Source organism: Bidens hawaiensis, unplaced genomic scaffold, assembly GCF_021521415.1.
Source record: "Bidens hawaiensis isolate Kalapana, Puna unplaced genomic scaffold, B.hawaiensis_p1.1 tig00034038_1, whole genome shotgun sequence".
In the NCBI taxonomy this organism is placed as follows: Eukaryota; Viridiplantae; Streptophyta; class Magnoliopsida; order Asterales; family Asteraceae; genus Bidens; species Bidens hawaiensis.
In genome coordinates this window covers 60,493-77,687 of record NW_027505307.1, presented here as the reverse complement: position 1 = coordinate 77,687, position 17,195 = coordinate 60,493, and the positions used below count along the sequence as shown (strand labels likewise).

The 17,195-nt window shown below is 35.6% G+C and overlaps 1 protein-coding gene across 1 annotated transcript; it reads left to right on the top strand.

Moving 5' to 3' along the window:
* The first annotated feature begins 11,508 nt into the window (after positions 1 to 11,508).
* LOC143612251 (putative 2-oxoglutarate-dependent dioxygenase SLC1) lies at positions 11,509 to 13,919 on the top strand. Its single transcript, XM_077086280.1, has 4 exons — positions 11,509 to 12,097; positions 12,304 to 12,551; positions 13,149 to 13,464; positions 13,674 to 13,919. Exons 1-4 carry the CDS (start codon positions 11,846 to 11,848, stop codon positions 13,917 to 13,919), a joined length of 1,062 nt encoding a protein of 353 aa, XP_076942395.1. The 5' UTR covers positions 11,509 to 11,845.
* Positions 13,920 to 17,195: the final 3,276 nt, after the last annotated feature.

Sequence of the window (17,195 nt, the reverse complement as noted above, 5' to 3'; positions counted from 1 at the left end):
ACGATTACAAAAAATAACAAATATCATCATGTAAGTGTTATTAGGAACAAATACTTGAATTTAAATATGAAATATTGGTGGTTAGTTAAAAGATGTGTTCTATGTAACATTCACAGACAGACCAAGCCCCCTCCCCCTCTTTATTTCTTTCTTGTGTCTGTGTGTGTTGGTGGTTGGGGGTTGTTATACGATTGTAAAAATCACGATCGCCCCCCTTAAAATTAGTGTTAAACCCCCATGTAAAAAAATTTCTATTTGGTTTTAACAATCTTGTTTAGTGAATAAATGTATATATATCAAATTTGATGCATTTCAAGCATTAGAACTTAGAAATCTGGTAAACTAAATGAAATATACAAGTTTAAGTGTTTCTAAAGGGTAAAAACATGAACCAAAGGGTTCATATTCTAGGAAAATAAATTTATATTGACGTGAAGTGTTTTATTTAACTTTACTGTATGTTACTCTTTTGTGTTTAATGATGGGCATTAAAGTCGAGTTAACAATTAACACATGTAGATACTAGAGGGACTAGTTTTGGAAAAAAGGTGAACTTAATACGTGTTACCCAAATTTGAAGGAAACACACATTTGTTGGAAAATCAATTTGGTTTTAGAACTCTAAATTGAGTTCTGTACACACAAACGGAAATACGGAATCGAAGTTGACGTCACCAATTATTGGATCGATCAGTGGGTATATGTATAAATAAAGTATTTTGTGGTGGTGGCCTTTAATAATGAGATCGAAAGCATAGAAGGATTTTTAACTCCAAAAACTAAAGTTCAACTTCTCTTCTCATTAATAAAAACTTCAAACTATTTATAGACTAACAATCATAACTTGACTAGAAATAGGAAACTAGTAAAATAATTTGACTACAACTAAGAAACTAATAAAATATAAACATAAATAAAACTTAATATATTTGAATTTGATCTCCTCCTTATCCTCCCCTTGAGATCGATCTAGCCACCCCTCAGTTTTATTTTTAACAAATCGGGTTAAATATATCATTCACCCCCTTAATCTTGATTTGTTCCTTTCAGATCTTCAATCTCGAGCAATTTCCTCATCTCTTCAAACTTTTACTTGGGTAGCGCTTTTGTAAGAATATCCCTTTTGTTCTCTCCACTAATATGCTCAACTTGGACTTCACCACGTTCAATACATTCCCGAATGAAGTAAAATCTAATATTGATATGCTTACTTCTTGTTGCATTTAGGACCGTTCGATTTCGCTTTTCGACTACACCGTTTTGTTGAGGAGAGTAAGGAGCCGTAAACATTCTTTTTACTCCTTCTTGATCACAGTATTTGGTGAAAAGTTTGTTGAGAAACTCGCCTCCTCGATCGCTTCTTAGAGCTTTTACCTTTAGCGAATGCTCTAACTCTACTTCCTGTTAAAACTTTTTGAAAATACCCAAAGCATCATTCTTATTTTTAATAGTATAAACCCATATGTACCTCGTATGATCATCTACAAGAAGCATAAAATACCGATTTCCTCCCAAAGTAGGAGGTGAGATTGGTCCACATAAATCGGTACCAACTTGAATGGTCTCGTGGCATGGAACGTGGTGTTTTTAGGAAACAGGTTTCTACTATGTTTGCCAAGCATACATGCATTGCAAACATTCTCACCATGCAAAGTTTGAATATCGCCATGCACCATATTTTTAGACTTCATATTAGTTAATGTATCAAAATTAACATGACCAAGTCTAGCGTGCCATAGCCATCCTTGGTCTTTAATGGAAACTAAAAGACATACCGGGGTTCCAATTCTGAGCTCGATCTTGTAAAGACGGTTTGGACTTCTCGGGACTCTCATTAGCAAGCAATATCCTTCCTCGTATAGCCACAAGTGGTCGTTTTCTATCCAAACCTTACACCCTTCTTCAGTTAACTGACCGATGCTCAATATGTTGCTACATAAGTCGAGTATGTAATAGACGTCATTCATAACCCGCTGGTCACCATTCTTACAATCGAAAATAATGAAACCTCTCCCTTTAATATTCACTTTGGACTCGTCTCCAAATTTCACCAAACCGCTCACTCGATAATCAATCTGGGCAAAGTGGGCTTCACACCCGGTCATGTGATTAGACGCGCCATTATCTAAATACCAAATTGAATCGCTTACCGAGTCGTTTGCATAACGGATTGGATGAACCTTCTCCTCGTTCAACATAACTTGTTCTTTATCAACTTCAACTGAGGCCATCATAAGAGTCGGCGGCTTAGCCTCGGCTTGGTTAAGATTCGCTTCTTGAGTCGGTGGTCTCGGACATTCCCACGCAAAGTGCCCCAAAACATTGCAATTATAACACCGAACACCGCTTTTATCTCTACCTTGATTTTGATTATTTTGATTATTACCTTGATTGCCGTCTCTGCCTTGGTTGTTAGTGTTCGGTTGATGACCGTCTCTTCGGTTATCATAGTTCTGATTGAACCAACCCCGTCCTCTACTTGAACCTCTACCATGGCCTCTTCCATGGCCCCGTTGGTCATAACCTGAGGAGCCCCGACCTCGAGCATAATTTTTCCGATCATGATCGGTGTCCTTTTTACCTTGATTATCGTTTTTGGCATACAATAACTTTCCCATCTCGGCCATTGCTTCCTTGCCTTTGATTCTCTCTTCAAAAGCCTTTAACCTTGCTATACAATCTTCAAACACCATAGTGTTATGATCGGCCACTGTTCGATAGTTGCTACAATAGCAATAAAATGGTCTGGAACGCTATCGAGCAGTTTTTTTACAAGTTCATGATCTTCCATCGGACTACCCAAACTATCAAATTGCGAGGCGTATTCCGTTATCTTCCCGGCAAAGTCTTCAACGATTCTTTTTCACCCATCTTTAATTGATTAAAATCTCGCTTTAATGATCGTAAGCGAGCTTGTTGCACACGATCAGCCCCAAGGAATCTTACCCGTAGTGATTCCCAAATCTCCTGAGCATCACGGGTTCTTGCAACTTGTATCAACACATTTTCCGGTAAGGCTTGTAAAATAATAGCCCTAGCCATCTTGTTCTTTCTGTCATCTACGGCTTCTCCGTTCACCACCTCCCATAATCCTTGAGCATCAAGAATTGATTCCATAATTACAACTCACGTGTTGTAGTTTGTTTTTGTTAACTTTAGACACTGCAACGAAGTTGAACTTGGTTCCCTTGCTTGCACAACCGGTCTTTCATCCGCCATAATACCCGGTCTTCGAGTTTCCGATTTGATGTGGTTAGTCGCCCACACCGTTCTTGAATTCCCAAAGATCGTAGATCGCCTACGCTCTGATACCAATTGTTGGAAAATCAATTTGGATTTAGAACTCTAAATTGAGTTCTGTACACACAAACGGAAATACATAATCGAAGTTGACGTCACCAATTATTAGATCGATCAGTGGGTATATGTGAAGAATATTAAATAAAGTATTTTGTGGTGATGGCCTTTAATAATGAGATCGAAAGCAGAGAAGGCTTTTTAACTCCAAAAACTAAAGTTCAACTTCTCTTCTCATTAATAAAAACTTCAAACTATTTATAGTCTAACAATCATAACTTGACTAGAAATAGGAAACTAGAAAAACAATTTGACTACAACTAAGAAACTAATAAAAGATAAACATAAATAAAACTTAATATATTTGAATTTGATCTCCTCCTTATCCTCCCCTTGAGATCGACCTAGCCACCCCTCGGTTTTATCTTTAACGAATCGGGATTAAATATATCAACATTTGGTCATTTTTCGCGGTAAAAAAATGGTGTGTGTGTGAAGACCTCCAGAAGAAAATGACAAAGGAAGAGATCAAAGACATCAAAGTACTCTAGCAAATTAAGACTAGAAATCAAGGGATCATACAACCAATTCCTAGTAAAGTAGAAGATTTGGAAGTCAACAAAAAAATTCTACACAAATAGATGAGTGATTTGTAGCTTAAAACGTATGTATGTTTGTTGCATTGTAATCGATTGAGTTCCATTTGAGCTCTTTATGGCATGATGATTGACACTTGTTGCGTATTGAGTCACAGAAAAAACGATTCAAATATTGGTGTATAATGGAGCCACTTTGTGAATCATTTGTTGTATTTAATGGAGTAATTACATGGTTTGTGACCCGTTAAATGCACGCAACGAAGTCACATGGTTTATGACACTTTAGATGTGAAAGTGGGAGTAGTTCATCGTACTTGTTGAGTTGTCAAACAGTTAATGCCTTTTTGAGTTTAAATGTAATATTTGTTAAATATACAAGTTAACGTTGTTAAAATTGTAAGCCTTTCACCTGTCTTCTACTCTTCTTTCTCGCTCAGAGAATTTCAAATTGTGTACTGAAATCATCAACCCCACATCAACCACATCATTGGAACAACCACCCATCATATTGTAAACCCATGTTTCAATGATTGTATTTTTGCAAATCTCTATTCAGTGGTGATGGATGCTGCTTGGTTTTAGTCTTTTAATAATAATCGTAGATTGATTTATTTATGATGTTCGGTAATCATGTTAGGATTTTGATGTTTAATTTGATTTGGTACGTATTAAGTTGTCGTGCCGGAATGAACCAGTTGGTTTCTAATATTAAAAGTATAATAACTCTTTTTGTTTTTTTCTATATGTGGTCATTTTGTTTTCATATTATACGAACTTGTTACGAAAATTAGTGTCAAAACTCAAACTTGTTATAAAATGATAATCACTTCACCAAACATGCCTTTTTTCTCAAATATGAATAGCGTCCTACGAATATGAACTATACCTGTAACTAACTTTTTTTATTTTGTAAATAAAAATGACCTATTTGTTCCTAAGAAAATAGCATTCAAACACTCCATGTTAGAACGTGAATTTAATACACTTGGGAAAGAGTTACTTTTTTATTATAAAAGAAGCAGATTTGTTTAAATATGAAAGCAATAGAAAGTAGGTTTTTGACAATGGAAGAAAACGTGCTTAATGTTTTTTCCAATTTAAAATATGTTTTTTTCACTTTGTTCAAAGTCCTTTTTTTTTTAACACAGAGAGGATATAGAGGATATATGCATTCGGCTTACTCCTAATTAAATGGCAAACTCCTTGTTTAATCAGACAATTATAGAAGATATTATTAAAAACTTGATCGGTTTTATTAAAACAGGTTATATAAAAATAATTTTAAGAAATTTGCACACTCTTATCATCAATTCTATAATCGTTTTACCCTTGATTGTTAATGCATGTGAGTGACTATATACATATGACTTGTTACTTGTACAATCTGAAGCATGTAAACACTCTTATAAAGAGCATGGTCGGTATTCAAAAATGAGCGTGAGTGTTCTCCGGACATAGTTTTCTTCTTTTCCTTTTGTAGTTACGTACTGGTCACCTTTTGATGTTAACTTGGTTTATGAAAGTATAGTATAAATATAATTATAACATGCTTCCATTAACACATACACTAGCATTAATAGCATAGATGATGCCAAAAAGAGATGCAATGTACGAGAACAAATATCTGACTAGGGTGATATTTGTTAGGCACCGATGGCTCATATCCTAGTAGTTGTCATTCTAATCCTAAGAAGTTCAATATTGTATCACTTAACTTTGTATACACGTAACTATTTTTCAATAATATTGTATTGGACGTAAGACATGGTTTATTATATTTTCTGAACGGACTCTAATTTGGAATATATTCTAATGCTTATGTATGTTAGAGACCCTCCATAGCATTATTATGCAAATAAAGATTTTTTTTTTGTTTTTATTTTTGTGAATACTTTTGATTGTGATTATTATTATACCAATTGTTTTAAGAAAAATTAACAAAATTGATAATTAAAAATAAGCAAGTAAATAAATCTGATTATTAGTTGACAAAGATTATTAAATATTAACTACCTATGGATAATTTCTATTTAATCATATTGACGCGTGGATACATGCATGTTGTTAATACAGATTCCAAAGATAAGGACCATACACAGATAATTTTGTGTTGTGCACATGGAAATCAAGACGGGTTTAACTTTAACGGTTGACGATTGATATGTTCATATACGGGGGGAAAACTTTAAAAGAGATACCCAAAGGAGAATCAACAATGTTTGTAAGGTCCCGAACCCGGTGCCCTACTAATTTAGCGTTGGATTTATACATTAACTCAATTTAATACGGCGAAAGCACATACAATTTGCAGCGGAAATAAAAACTTCTACATAAACACTTCTTTCTCTAACTAATCTTCAATATGGATTGCTTTGTACGCACCTCAAGCTTGCCACGTCGTTAACAATACCTGCATGCATACTAAAAGTCAACTACGCGTTGAGTGAGTTCTAACATTTCTTTCTTTTTACAAATGATCAATTTAAAACAACTGACACATAACTCTTTCATATCCGAAGATACATTGAGCATAACCTATAACTCTTGCACATTCATTACACTCTTACCCTTGTCTTCTTCATCCATATCGGAGCATGCCTCATACACACTCTCCCTAATATTAGTATACATAGCTGGACCATACAATTACACAACGTATATCTATGTATTCATTAACTATCATACCATCCAATCGTACCATATATATACACATATTTGTTAACTACCACACTTAGAGTCTGTTTGGTATGAGGTAATGAAATACGCGAAGGAATGAAATGAACGTGGTAATGGAATGTACAAAGGAATGGAATGGGCATTCTAATGGGATGTTTGGTACCACATGGGAATGAAATGAATCATTACTTTGCGTTGTTGGTAAGCAGGAAAAAAACAAAAATAAATTAAAATGGTGGTGATTGGCGTTGACGGTGGTGGGAGGTAGTAGCAGTCATGGTAATGACAGTGATGGACGGTAATGGTGGTTAATGGTGGCGAGTGTGGTGGGCGACGAGAGATAATGGTGATTGGAGGTGGGTGATGGGGTAACGGTGGAGGTGGCAGGTGGTGGTGGTGGGCAGCGGAGACGGTTGGTGATGGGCGGTGGCGACGGTTGATGGCGGCGGCGGTTGGCGATGGTGGGTGGCTTGCATTGATAGCGATGGTTGGTGGCGGTGGCTGGTGGTGGTGTGGATGGTGGGAGGGTGGTGGAGGTGATGTTGGGTGAAAGGGGAGATGGAATGAAAAAAAAACATGGGGTATGGATAGAATGAAATTGAGGTGTTGTGGAGAAATGGAATGGACTAGGTAATAGGTCATTCCATTCCTTTGATCAACCAAACACACTTTTCTCCATTCTATCATAATAGGTCATTCCATTCTGTCATCCATTCCTGCATACCAAACACTACCTTAGTATCCCTAATTGAACCACCTATTCATTGTATCCATAACTGAACCACATCATCCTTTGCATCCATAACTAGACCACATCATCCTTTGTATCCATAACTGGACCACCTTACAATAGTATTTATAATTGGACCATGCTACACACATATTATTCTATTAGTCAATACCCTGTATCTATAACTAGACCACATATATGTATATTGTATCCACATTTAGTACCTTGTATTTATAACTAGACCACATTATCGTAGCAACACGTGCCCTGAACACAGTATAAGCTTTTAGTCCTTTATTCTGTTCATGCCCATGCTTTCCTTTCCATAACAACACACTATAACTTCCATAAAGAAACATCCATTCATATCCACAAAAAGAAGGTTTGTCTATCATATAAACATTCGCACTCTGCCCATAATCAGTTATGATGTGGACATGTTTAAGGTACTAAGACCCGCCTGATGTCCACGTCATGACTTACCCACATTCTTCATACATCTTTAACATAAAAGAGTTACGTATGTACATTTGCTACTAATTTACTCATTTACTTTCTTATATAAGCATGTCACATTCATCTTTTTAAATTCTTTCTTGAGTATACATACAACCCAAAAACATTTAAAGGTAAAAGGGGGCTAGAACTCACGTGGATCCTTTTACGTTCTGAACTAATAGTAATTCCCTTCCTTAAATCAGCATGCTTAACTGCTAAATATTAGTCGTTACTTAATGATTCTAAAACTTAATTATACTTAATTAAGTTAGCGAAGCTAACGGGTTAAAATTCCATTAACTTAACTAATCATACTATCATTATTAGCATAACTGAGCTCTCTAAAATGGTTAAATATCTAGCAATGAGTATTTCCAAGGTTCATTTACAAAGAGCATTCCCGTTTGCAAAGACCATTCCCATTTGCAAACATAATTTCCATTTGCAGTATTCCAATTTGCAAGTTAGTAGTCTTATTTACAAAAACCAGTCTCATTTGCAAACACAATTCCCATTTACAAACAATATTCCCATTTGCAAATTTGTATTCTCATTTGCAACTTAGTATTTCCATTTGCAAATAGAATTTTCATTTGCAAACAAGTATTCTCATTTGCAACTTAGTATTCCCTTTTGTGTAAGGCCCCAATCCTAGCGCCCTACATTAGGTATTGGATTTACTCATTACATAGTTCTAAATATCAGAGTGAATTAAAACTTTGCGCGGAAGACTTAACATTCAATCATATATTACATAAATGTTAAATATTGCCTTAACATAATTCAAACTCGTTTTAAACATAACATAAAACATCATAACATTTTTTCTCAAGATGCCAACATCTTCAGTCCAATGCCTTGTCTCCCTCAAGCCAACTGCTTTATTCAATTTGCCTGCGTGCATACTAAAAGTCAACTACGCTGAGTGAGTTCTAGTTAATCAGGCAACATACATTACATTCACATACTTACATATACGCATCCGAAGATACATATTACATGCTTAACCTGTTTACCTTTCATTCATACATACTTACATGCATTCATACTTTATCACTTTCATAATTTCATACTTTCATTATTTATTGCTTTAAGTTACTAATAAATACATAATTATCTCCACATTTTAAAGAGACTTTCACCCTATAACCTTCGCATATATTATTAGGGTTTGTAACCCTTTAACCTTTGCATATATTATGTAACTCCATGTGTTCATTTGAATGTAAAAGATTCGTCACTCGTAAGTTAATTCAAGATCGACTCTATAATAAGAAAGAACCGAACTGATTATAAATGAGCTCAACTCTTTATTGTAACTCATTAAGTAGACTAACTCGGATCAAACTTTTTTTTAGCTCGAGTAGGATTGTAAGTCTAAACGAACCTATTCCTTATATAATTTTTATTTAATATACTATATTTAAGGTTGGTATCCTTTCAGAACTTCTAGAAACTCATAATAACCAAACATTTTTTTTTAATTCTTTTTCATATACTAACATTGTTTAAGACTAGTTTTACCATATTTTATATATAAATATTTAATCACATATATAAATCACAAGTTTATATATGTGTAAAATTTATGTAATAGCAAATTTACATATATTTAAAAAAATAGATATATGTAAAAACTCATTTTCATAATTGTAATCGTAAATATAGATATAAAGAATGATAAGACTATACTAAAATAACATTAACATACAAAAAATTTTATAAAAAATGTTAGTTATTAAAAGTTCCTTCAAGTTCTTAAATAATTTAGAAGTTCTGTAATGATACTCATATATATATATATATATATATATATATATATATATATATATATATATATATATATAAGGATATATATATATATATATATAAGGAAGATTTCAAATGAGAACCATTTTGAGTTTTAAGAACTTGAAAGAACTCAACATAACAAATTTTTTTTCAATTTTTTTATACATACGTAATATATGTAGGTTGTATATACGTAAAAATTACAGATTTTTTACTCACCGAGTCGACATTTTACATATGTGTAATGGACGTTTAAATTAGTGTAATCACTGTAAATCTTTATTCTCTCACATACTTAATTATTAATCACAATTAATCTCAGTCACATAATCTAATTTATTTAATTAAATGTGTGTTCAGGAATAAAGTTTTTAAGTTCTTAAAACTCAACAAGGTTATCAAATTATCCTCCCATATATATATATATATATAAACAAAACCTTTAAAAGCTCTATGTTTGCTTCCTACATTCTCTCAAGTCACTAGATAACTTTATTTGTAAATGTAGGCTTCTCATGCATTTGACCCGAATTCATGGGTATGGGTCTCACCAAACCCGGATAGCCCTTAAACGGGTTATAACATCTCATTAAATTAGAAATTAATCTCAGCAAATATTTGATATGAAAATCTTATGAAATAGCGATATACTAAAAATCAATATCTGACTTTTTAAAAAAAAAGATATTATTTATAATTAAAAAATAATTTTATAGTACAAAAATAAGCATGTCATGGGTCTCACCAAACTCAGGTTGCTTTTTAAAACGGGTTATAACATATCATTTATTTATGAAACTCTTTCATAATCAAATCTTAAGTATATTATAAACTTCCCTGCAATAAATAAAATTAAAATCCAAAAAAAATATATAAATATGAGAAACAAAAAATGTAAAATAACCCCGTAATATATAATATTATAAAAGAATGATAAAAATAATTAAATAATATATACATCATCATGTAATGTACAAAAGTTACAACTTTAAATAGTGAAAAATGATTTTAAATACATTCAATAAATTAACTAACGAATAAATCATAAACCACATGATTCCCAGTCAAGCTTAAATTCACAAGTTATACTCCAGCTTTAAATATAGAATTATACATAGAATTCGAAATAAGTCAGGTCGATCTCTCTCTAAATCATCGACTTTATTTAGGGGGTGTTTGGTAGCTGTTTAATTGTCATTAAGATGTTACCTCTTAATGGTGCATGACCTCTCTTAATGGTTAAGAGCAGGGGCGGATTCAGTATTGAGCCAGGGGGAGCGTAGGCATCTCATCAAATTCGTATTTTCTTTTATAAACTTCTAATATATTAGGTTCAAAGACCCCAACTGCCCAATCCGTGTTTCTTTTAGTGCCCCAAGCTCATCTTTCCGAGCCAACTTTTCAAACACAAGTTTAGTTTTTTCTTTCACAAAATAACAATTAAGCTTAGATTGTTTAATTGTCTGACCACTTCATCAATTAGTTATTAATATAGTGATATAGTTTGTTAGTTTAATCGGACTATTAAAAAAATTAGACCAAAATATAATAGTATTCAGAGTATCATTTCTTTTTTATAATTCTACACTATTTAACTTTAATTTTTTTTATATGTACATAAGAGTTTTGTGTCGTGACAATTATGCAAAGGTTTTTATCAATTGTAATATACATTTTGTTTATTGCGTTTTGGGAAAATTTATTGCTTACATTTCTATACGTGGTTTATCTAATGTAATTTCGTTGGACCTGACCCATTTTGGTTTGATTCGTTTTAGTTTGACTTGACCCGTTCTAGCTTGACCGCTTTTGGCACCCACTGACAAAATTTTCTGGATCCATCACTGGTTAAGAGGTTATGAATCGTTAAAAGCCAACCTCTTAATGACTATTAAAAGACTAAGAAACAATAATGCCATTTACATCCTACATTTTACTTCCTATGCATATTTATTAGATCCCACTTTTCAAAAACGATCTGCGCGCTTGATTAAGTTCTAGATTTGGTTCAAAAGTCTTGATGATTTGGCAAGTAAACTATTCATGCATGCATACAAGGTCCAAACGAGTTAACTCCCAAAACCGCGCTACATATCCCCTACATTGACCGAAAACCAAGTCAACCCAAGTCTTCATGAACCCCTATTATAATTTAAAAGAATCAGTCTACGTCCCCTAATTATCAATATTATATAAATCACACAATCTTCCTTTAGTTCCACACAATATTCTCATCGATTTGCAAGTTCGAATAATGCCTTTGCAAGCTCAACCCAACGTCCATCAACAACACATGTACCAAAAAGGTGTAAAACATATGTGTGACAAAGGGCTCACACAAGTTCCGAACAAATACATTTTACCCGAACCCGAAAGGCCACATAATCTAGTTGCTGATGGCTGCATCAGTTTGCCAATAATTAATTTTGCGCAGCTTCAAGGTTCAGACCGACCTCGTGTGCTTGCATCACTCTCAAAAGCTTGTCAGGAGTTCGGGTTTTTTCAGGTAATTATGGCAGCGAGTTTATTATCTGTTATAACTAGTATTGTTTTATTCATCGCTTATCCTTAAGTTTGCTTATTGATTAATTTTTATTGTTTTGTAGTTCGAATATTAAGATAGTTATTCACGTTTTATCAATTATTAGTAGTTTTATGATTAAAAGTTCACACATGAAGTAATATTGTTAAGAGTAATTGGTGTTGATGCAGTTGATAAACCACGGGATTGGTGATGAGACAATCGGGAAGATGATAGATGTGAGTAAACGATTTTTCGAGCTACCGTTTGAGGAGAGGCAACGGTACATGTCATCAGATTTGCATGCACCGGTTCGATACGGCACCAGTTTTAACCAGAACAATGATAAGGTTTTTTGCTGGAGAGACTTCTTGAAGCTAAGTTGTCATCCCATGCAAGATTATGCTTCCTTCTGGCCTTCTTCTCCTCTTGATTTGAGGTAAACCCTAATCAATAATTAGTCACAGTTTTATTGTATGCTCATGTCAATATGCATTATCTATAATAAACGTCTCCTTAATTTGATCTTTCAACCCCAACCACCAACCCCCCACCCAAAAAAAACACACATATATAAGGATTTGTGTAATACATAACCAGATTTAAGTAGAGAACCATATAAGCATTTGTACATATTGTCAACGAAATATAGTAGAGAAAGAAAGAGATCAATGGTTACGTGATTAATCAACCTCCATATGTATCAAAGTAACAATAAAGTAAAAACAATAGATACACCCATGATGCGTTGTTGACACCTAACATCGTCCTGACACGTTATCCAGTAAACTTGCTACGATGCCTTACCAACACGCATGTTACGCATCTCTTACGGTTTTATACTTAATTTGGTTCTGTACAAATAGTTTTGTTTTCTCTACTTATTTATAAGTTTGTAAATCTTCTTCTAAGTACTTTTATGTGTGACATCATTTTGTTAATTATTTTTAGTGTTTGAGCGAATCGTGAAGAAATCACTTATTTTGTTGTAATGTAAGTTTGTAACGATATCTTATGTTTGTTATCTTTTTAACAGGGAATCCATGGGTGCGTACTCAACAAATATCCAACATTTATACGAGAGGGTGATGGAGGCGGTACTCGAAAGCCTTGGAGTGACACACGAGACAACACTTTACGAACAAGGAAACCAACTTATGGTCGTGAATTGTTACCCAGCATGTCCACAACCTCAACTCACACTAGGTCTCCCACCTCATTCGGATTATGGCTTGCTCACTCTTCTCCTTCAAGATCAAGTTGAAGGTCTTCAAATACAACACAAAGGCAAATGGGTTACTGTTAAACCCATCCCTAATTCATTTGTTGTCAATATTGGCGACCAATTTGAGGTCAGTCTCTTCTTGTTAAACCCTAATTTTTAACATAAAATACATATATACTCAATACACTTTACATTTGTTCCACAACCAGAGTCTCCTCTAGCGGAAGTCTCATGTTTGAATCTTACTTTTGTTGTTTTCTATAATAACTTATTGAAGACTACTCATCTAGCATAAACTACGATTTACATAATCTTAAATTTTGTATTTTGTGACAGATATTTAGCAACGGAAGGTACAAGAGTGTGGTGCACAGGGCGGTGGTTAACTCCATGAGATCTCGACTATCAGTGGCGTCATTGCATAGTCTAAATGCAAACTTTAATGTTACACCATCACCGATACTCATTGATGAGTCAAACCCAAGACTTTATCGAGACACAAACTATGCCGATTTTGTAGATTATCTTTCTTCTTCGGATTTTAAGTGTAAGAGATTCCTGGAGTCAAGAAAACTGCAATAAATCAAGTTTAGAGACATTAACATTCTTTTGGATGTATAACTCTATAAGTCAAACATTTATTGGTAACTTGTTAAGCGAGTCTTATGTTGTTAGAGTTGACTTTGGAAAAGAAAACTGTTTACAGCTAAAGTCAGACGTACGTTATCATTTGACAATTGTTTGCATAGAAGTATTATACAAGAACCCGTCTTTGCAACAATCCAAAACTACAAAATGTCAACGCAAATCCATGGTATGTGAGAAAATGCCTTCGATCACCGGCTTTTTATTTGTATTTACATATTATTAGAGATTGTATTTAGAGTATATTTGAAGAATTATAATTGGAGTATAATTGTGTTATTTTTAGTTTTTCAGCATTTGATATTGACCATAATTCTAGGTTTGTTTGTGGGTTTTTCTCCTGTATATAGAGGGATTCTTCATTTCTTTATAATGTTTATTCATCAATAACAACCTTAAAATAGTCATTGCATCAGAGCCATAAATATCAAACGTGGTTAATCACAGACGCTGTTACCATCCCAGTCTATCCTATTCTTCGTCTCAACCATCAACAATGGCCAACGACTAACATTATCAGTGATGACCTAAGTAAAGATTATCCATCCGATTTATTCGGATATCAACATTTGATCGAGGTGTTTTAAGGTCAATCATATAATAAAATCCTTGTTCTTAGCTACTTTTGAGTGTAGTATAAGAAGTAGGGTATGTTATCGTATCCACTAAAATTAATTGAAAATGCTAATTAGTAAACAGTTGCCATTACTACTAGTTGTGATCGAAAAGAAGATTTGAGGTTGTTGCTCTAATTGATTATAAAAACTAATTTTAGAAACAAGCAAAATAGATTTTGTTTGCAAAAATAATTAAGAACGAAGTAATCACTCTGGATTTCAAATTCAATAGAAAACCAATTGATGTAATTACACAATTAGGAAATCACAATTACCTGACTTCGTTTAAATTGTTCAGTCCAATTTAGACAATAAAACCAAATCAATATTTGAAGAAACACTAAGTGAACCCTGGGCAGATTATAGATAATCTGGGGGTTAAGTAATGTTTCCCACGAGGATGAGGTTCAGCAGAGAAGATTGTTCTTCAGATGACCTGCAAAACAGACACCGTAAGCTCGTCACTGAGAAGGGGGGGTTCCTCCTTGTGACCACCCTCCGGCGTGAGAATCAGACTAGATTGCTCTGAATATAAGTGTATATTAAGAGATTGCTAGATATGATGAGATATCAGATGATAATATGATGATAATATGATAAGATATGATGAGATGAGATGGTCATACCATTTGTGGTATTTATAGCCGAAGGTAAGTTTCCAAGGAGGTGTGGCCTGCTGAATAGTATTCCTGTTCCACCAACTGTGGCCTACGCACGTGCCCTGCTGGTAGTTGGTGGGTAGGCAGCGGCTGATAGTGACCAGGCCTACTGTGCACTATTCCTTTTCCACCAACTGCCGGCTATGCACGTGGTATGACAGGAGTTGGTGAGTAGGCAGCGGCTAATAGTGACATACAGTACAGGAGCATGCTGCTCGCCATACTGTTGTCAATAAGCTGTCGTATCTTTAGTCAGATCTTTTGCCCATACCTCGTCAGGTACAGTACAGAAGATCTTCCCGTATCGTACGGACTGGCTTATGGGCGGGAGTATTCCCCCTCCCGCCTTTGTGCGGGATTGTCCCCGGCTTTGCTCATTCCTTCAGGTGACACTGAGTTATTGAGAGCTAAGTGCCTTGTGCGTGTAGCCTTGCTGTGCGGGTGGCCTTCCCTGATGGCTTGTATCCGAAGCTGCGGGAACAGGCGGAGTCCTTCACCATTGGGAGGCATTTCCTGCGGGAACAGCTTGCGTACTGCGCGTAAGGACGTCACGTCTCTGAGCATGGTGGGTCCTGCGGATCCAGTTGGTTTCTGCGCAGACGTCCCTCTTCAAGGTGAGTCTTGCGGGTCCAACTGGGCTCTGCTGGGACCTACCTCTTCAAGTCCCCCCAGTCCAATGTTCTTCTCATGAGTGTTTAATAAAGTGAGGTGAACTTTTGGACTTAAGCAAAGGGTTTTGAAAAGGGTTTTTTAAGGTTTTCCATGGGGATTCTTCCGGCGGAAGTCCTTGTCACTTGCAGAAATCCCCGAGTTTCCTGCTTGATCTTTGGGTATGATGCGGGTAGGTCTGTAACCTCCTCGCAAGTCAGGAGCGTTGAGTCCCACTTGTGTGGAGTCTCCATGAGGTTTTGGTAATTTTGAACATAGTGATCAATTATGTTAAAACCACCAATTCCATCCTGGAGCTTCAGACAACGTAGTTCTCGACGTTCCCGCTATGCGGGGATGTTATTTCCGTTTCTGCAAGCATTGCCCAGAAGATCCTTCTTGGTTTCAATTCCCAGCGGAGCGCTAGGTATGTGAAGGGTTTTGCCTTAACACTGTACCCGCGCTCGTCTTACGGTTACTTTACTTCCAAGGTATTCCTGGCGTCAATTCCCTGCGGGTGCTAGGTATGTGAAGGGTTTTGCCTTTACACTGTACCCGCATCCGTCTTACGGTTACTTGGTTGCCAAGGTATTCTTGGCTTCAATTCCCTGCGGGTGTTAGGTATGTGAAGGGTTTTGCCTTAACACTGTACCCGCATCCGTCTTACGGTTACTTGGTTGCCAAGGTATTCTTGGCTTCAATTCCCTGCGGGTGCTAGGTATGTGAAGGGTTTTGCCTTTACACTGTACTCGCACCCGTCTTATGGTTACTTGGTTGCCGAGGTATCCTTGGCTTCAATTCCCTGCGGGTGCTAGGTATGTGAAGGGTTTTGCCTTAACACTGTACCCGCATCCGTCTTACGGTTACTTGGTTGCCAAGGTATTCTTGGCTTCAATTCCCTGCGGGTGTTAGGTATGTGAAGGGTTTTGCCTTAACACTGTACCCGCATCCGTCTTACGGTTACTTGGTTGCCAAGGTATTCTTGGCTTCAATTCCCTGCGGGTGCTAGGTATGTGAAGGGTTTTGCCTTAACACTGTACCCGCATCCGTCTTACGGTTACTTGGTTGCCAAGGTAAGGGGTATTTTCCCGCTTACTTTTGAATCTTTTTGAATTTTTTTGAAATTCGAAGAGTTGGTGAAAGGATAAGAACAGTCCAAACCTCTGAAACGTCGTGCGACGGTTTCTTCTGACTGTGTCAGGACGTGCAGGAAGTTATGGTGACGTGACAGTACATGGTCATTCCAGACGCCTTATCAGGCGCGTGGGCGCGATTTTTCGGGCGCGTGG

Excerpts from the sequence above, each read along its gene's own strand:
- LOC143612251 (XM_077086280.1), top strand. The coding sequence starts at position 11,846 with ATGCCTTTGCAAGCTCAACCCAACGTCCATCAACAACACATGTACCAA. Across the intron at positions 12,098-12,303 it reads AGGAGTTCGGGTTTTTTCAG|TTGATAAACCACGGGATTGG; the intron begins GTAATTATGGCA and ends GTGTTGATGCAG. Across the intron at positions 12,552-13,148 it reads TCTTCTCCTCTTGATTTGAG|GGAATCCATGGGTGCGTACT; the intron begins GTAAACCCTAAT and ends TCTTTTTAACAG.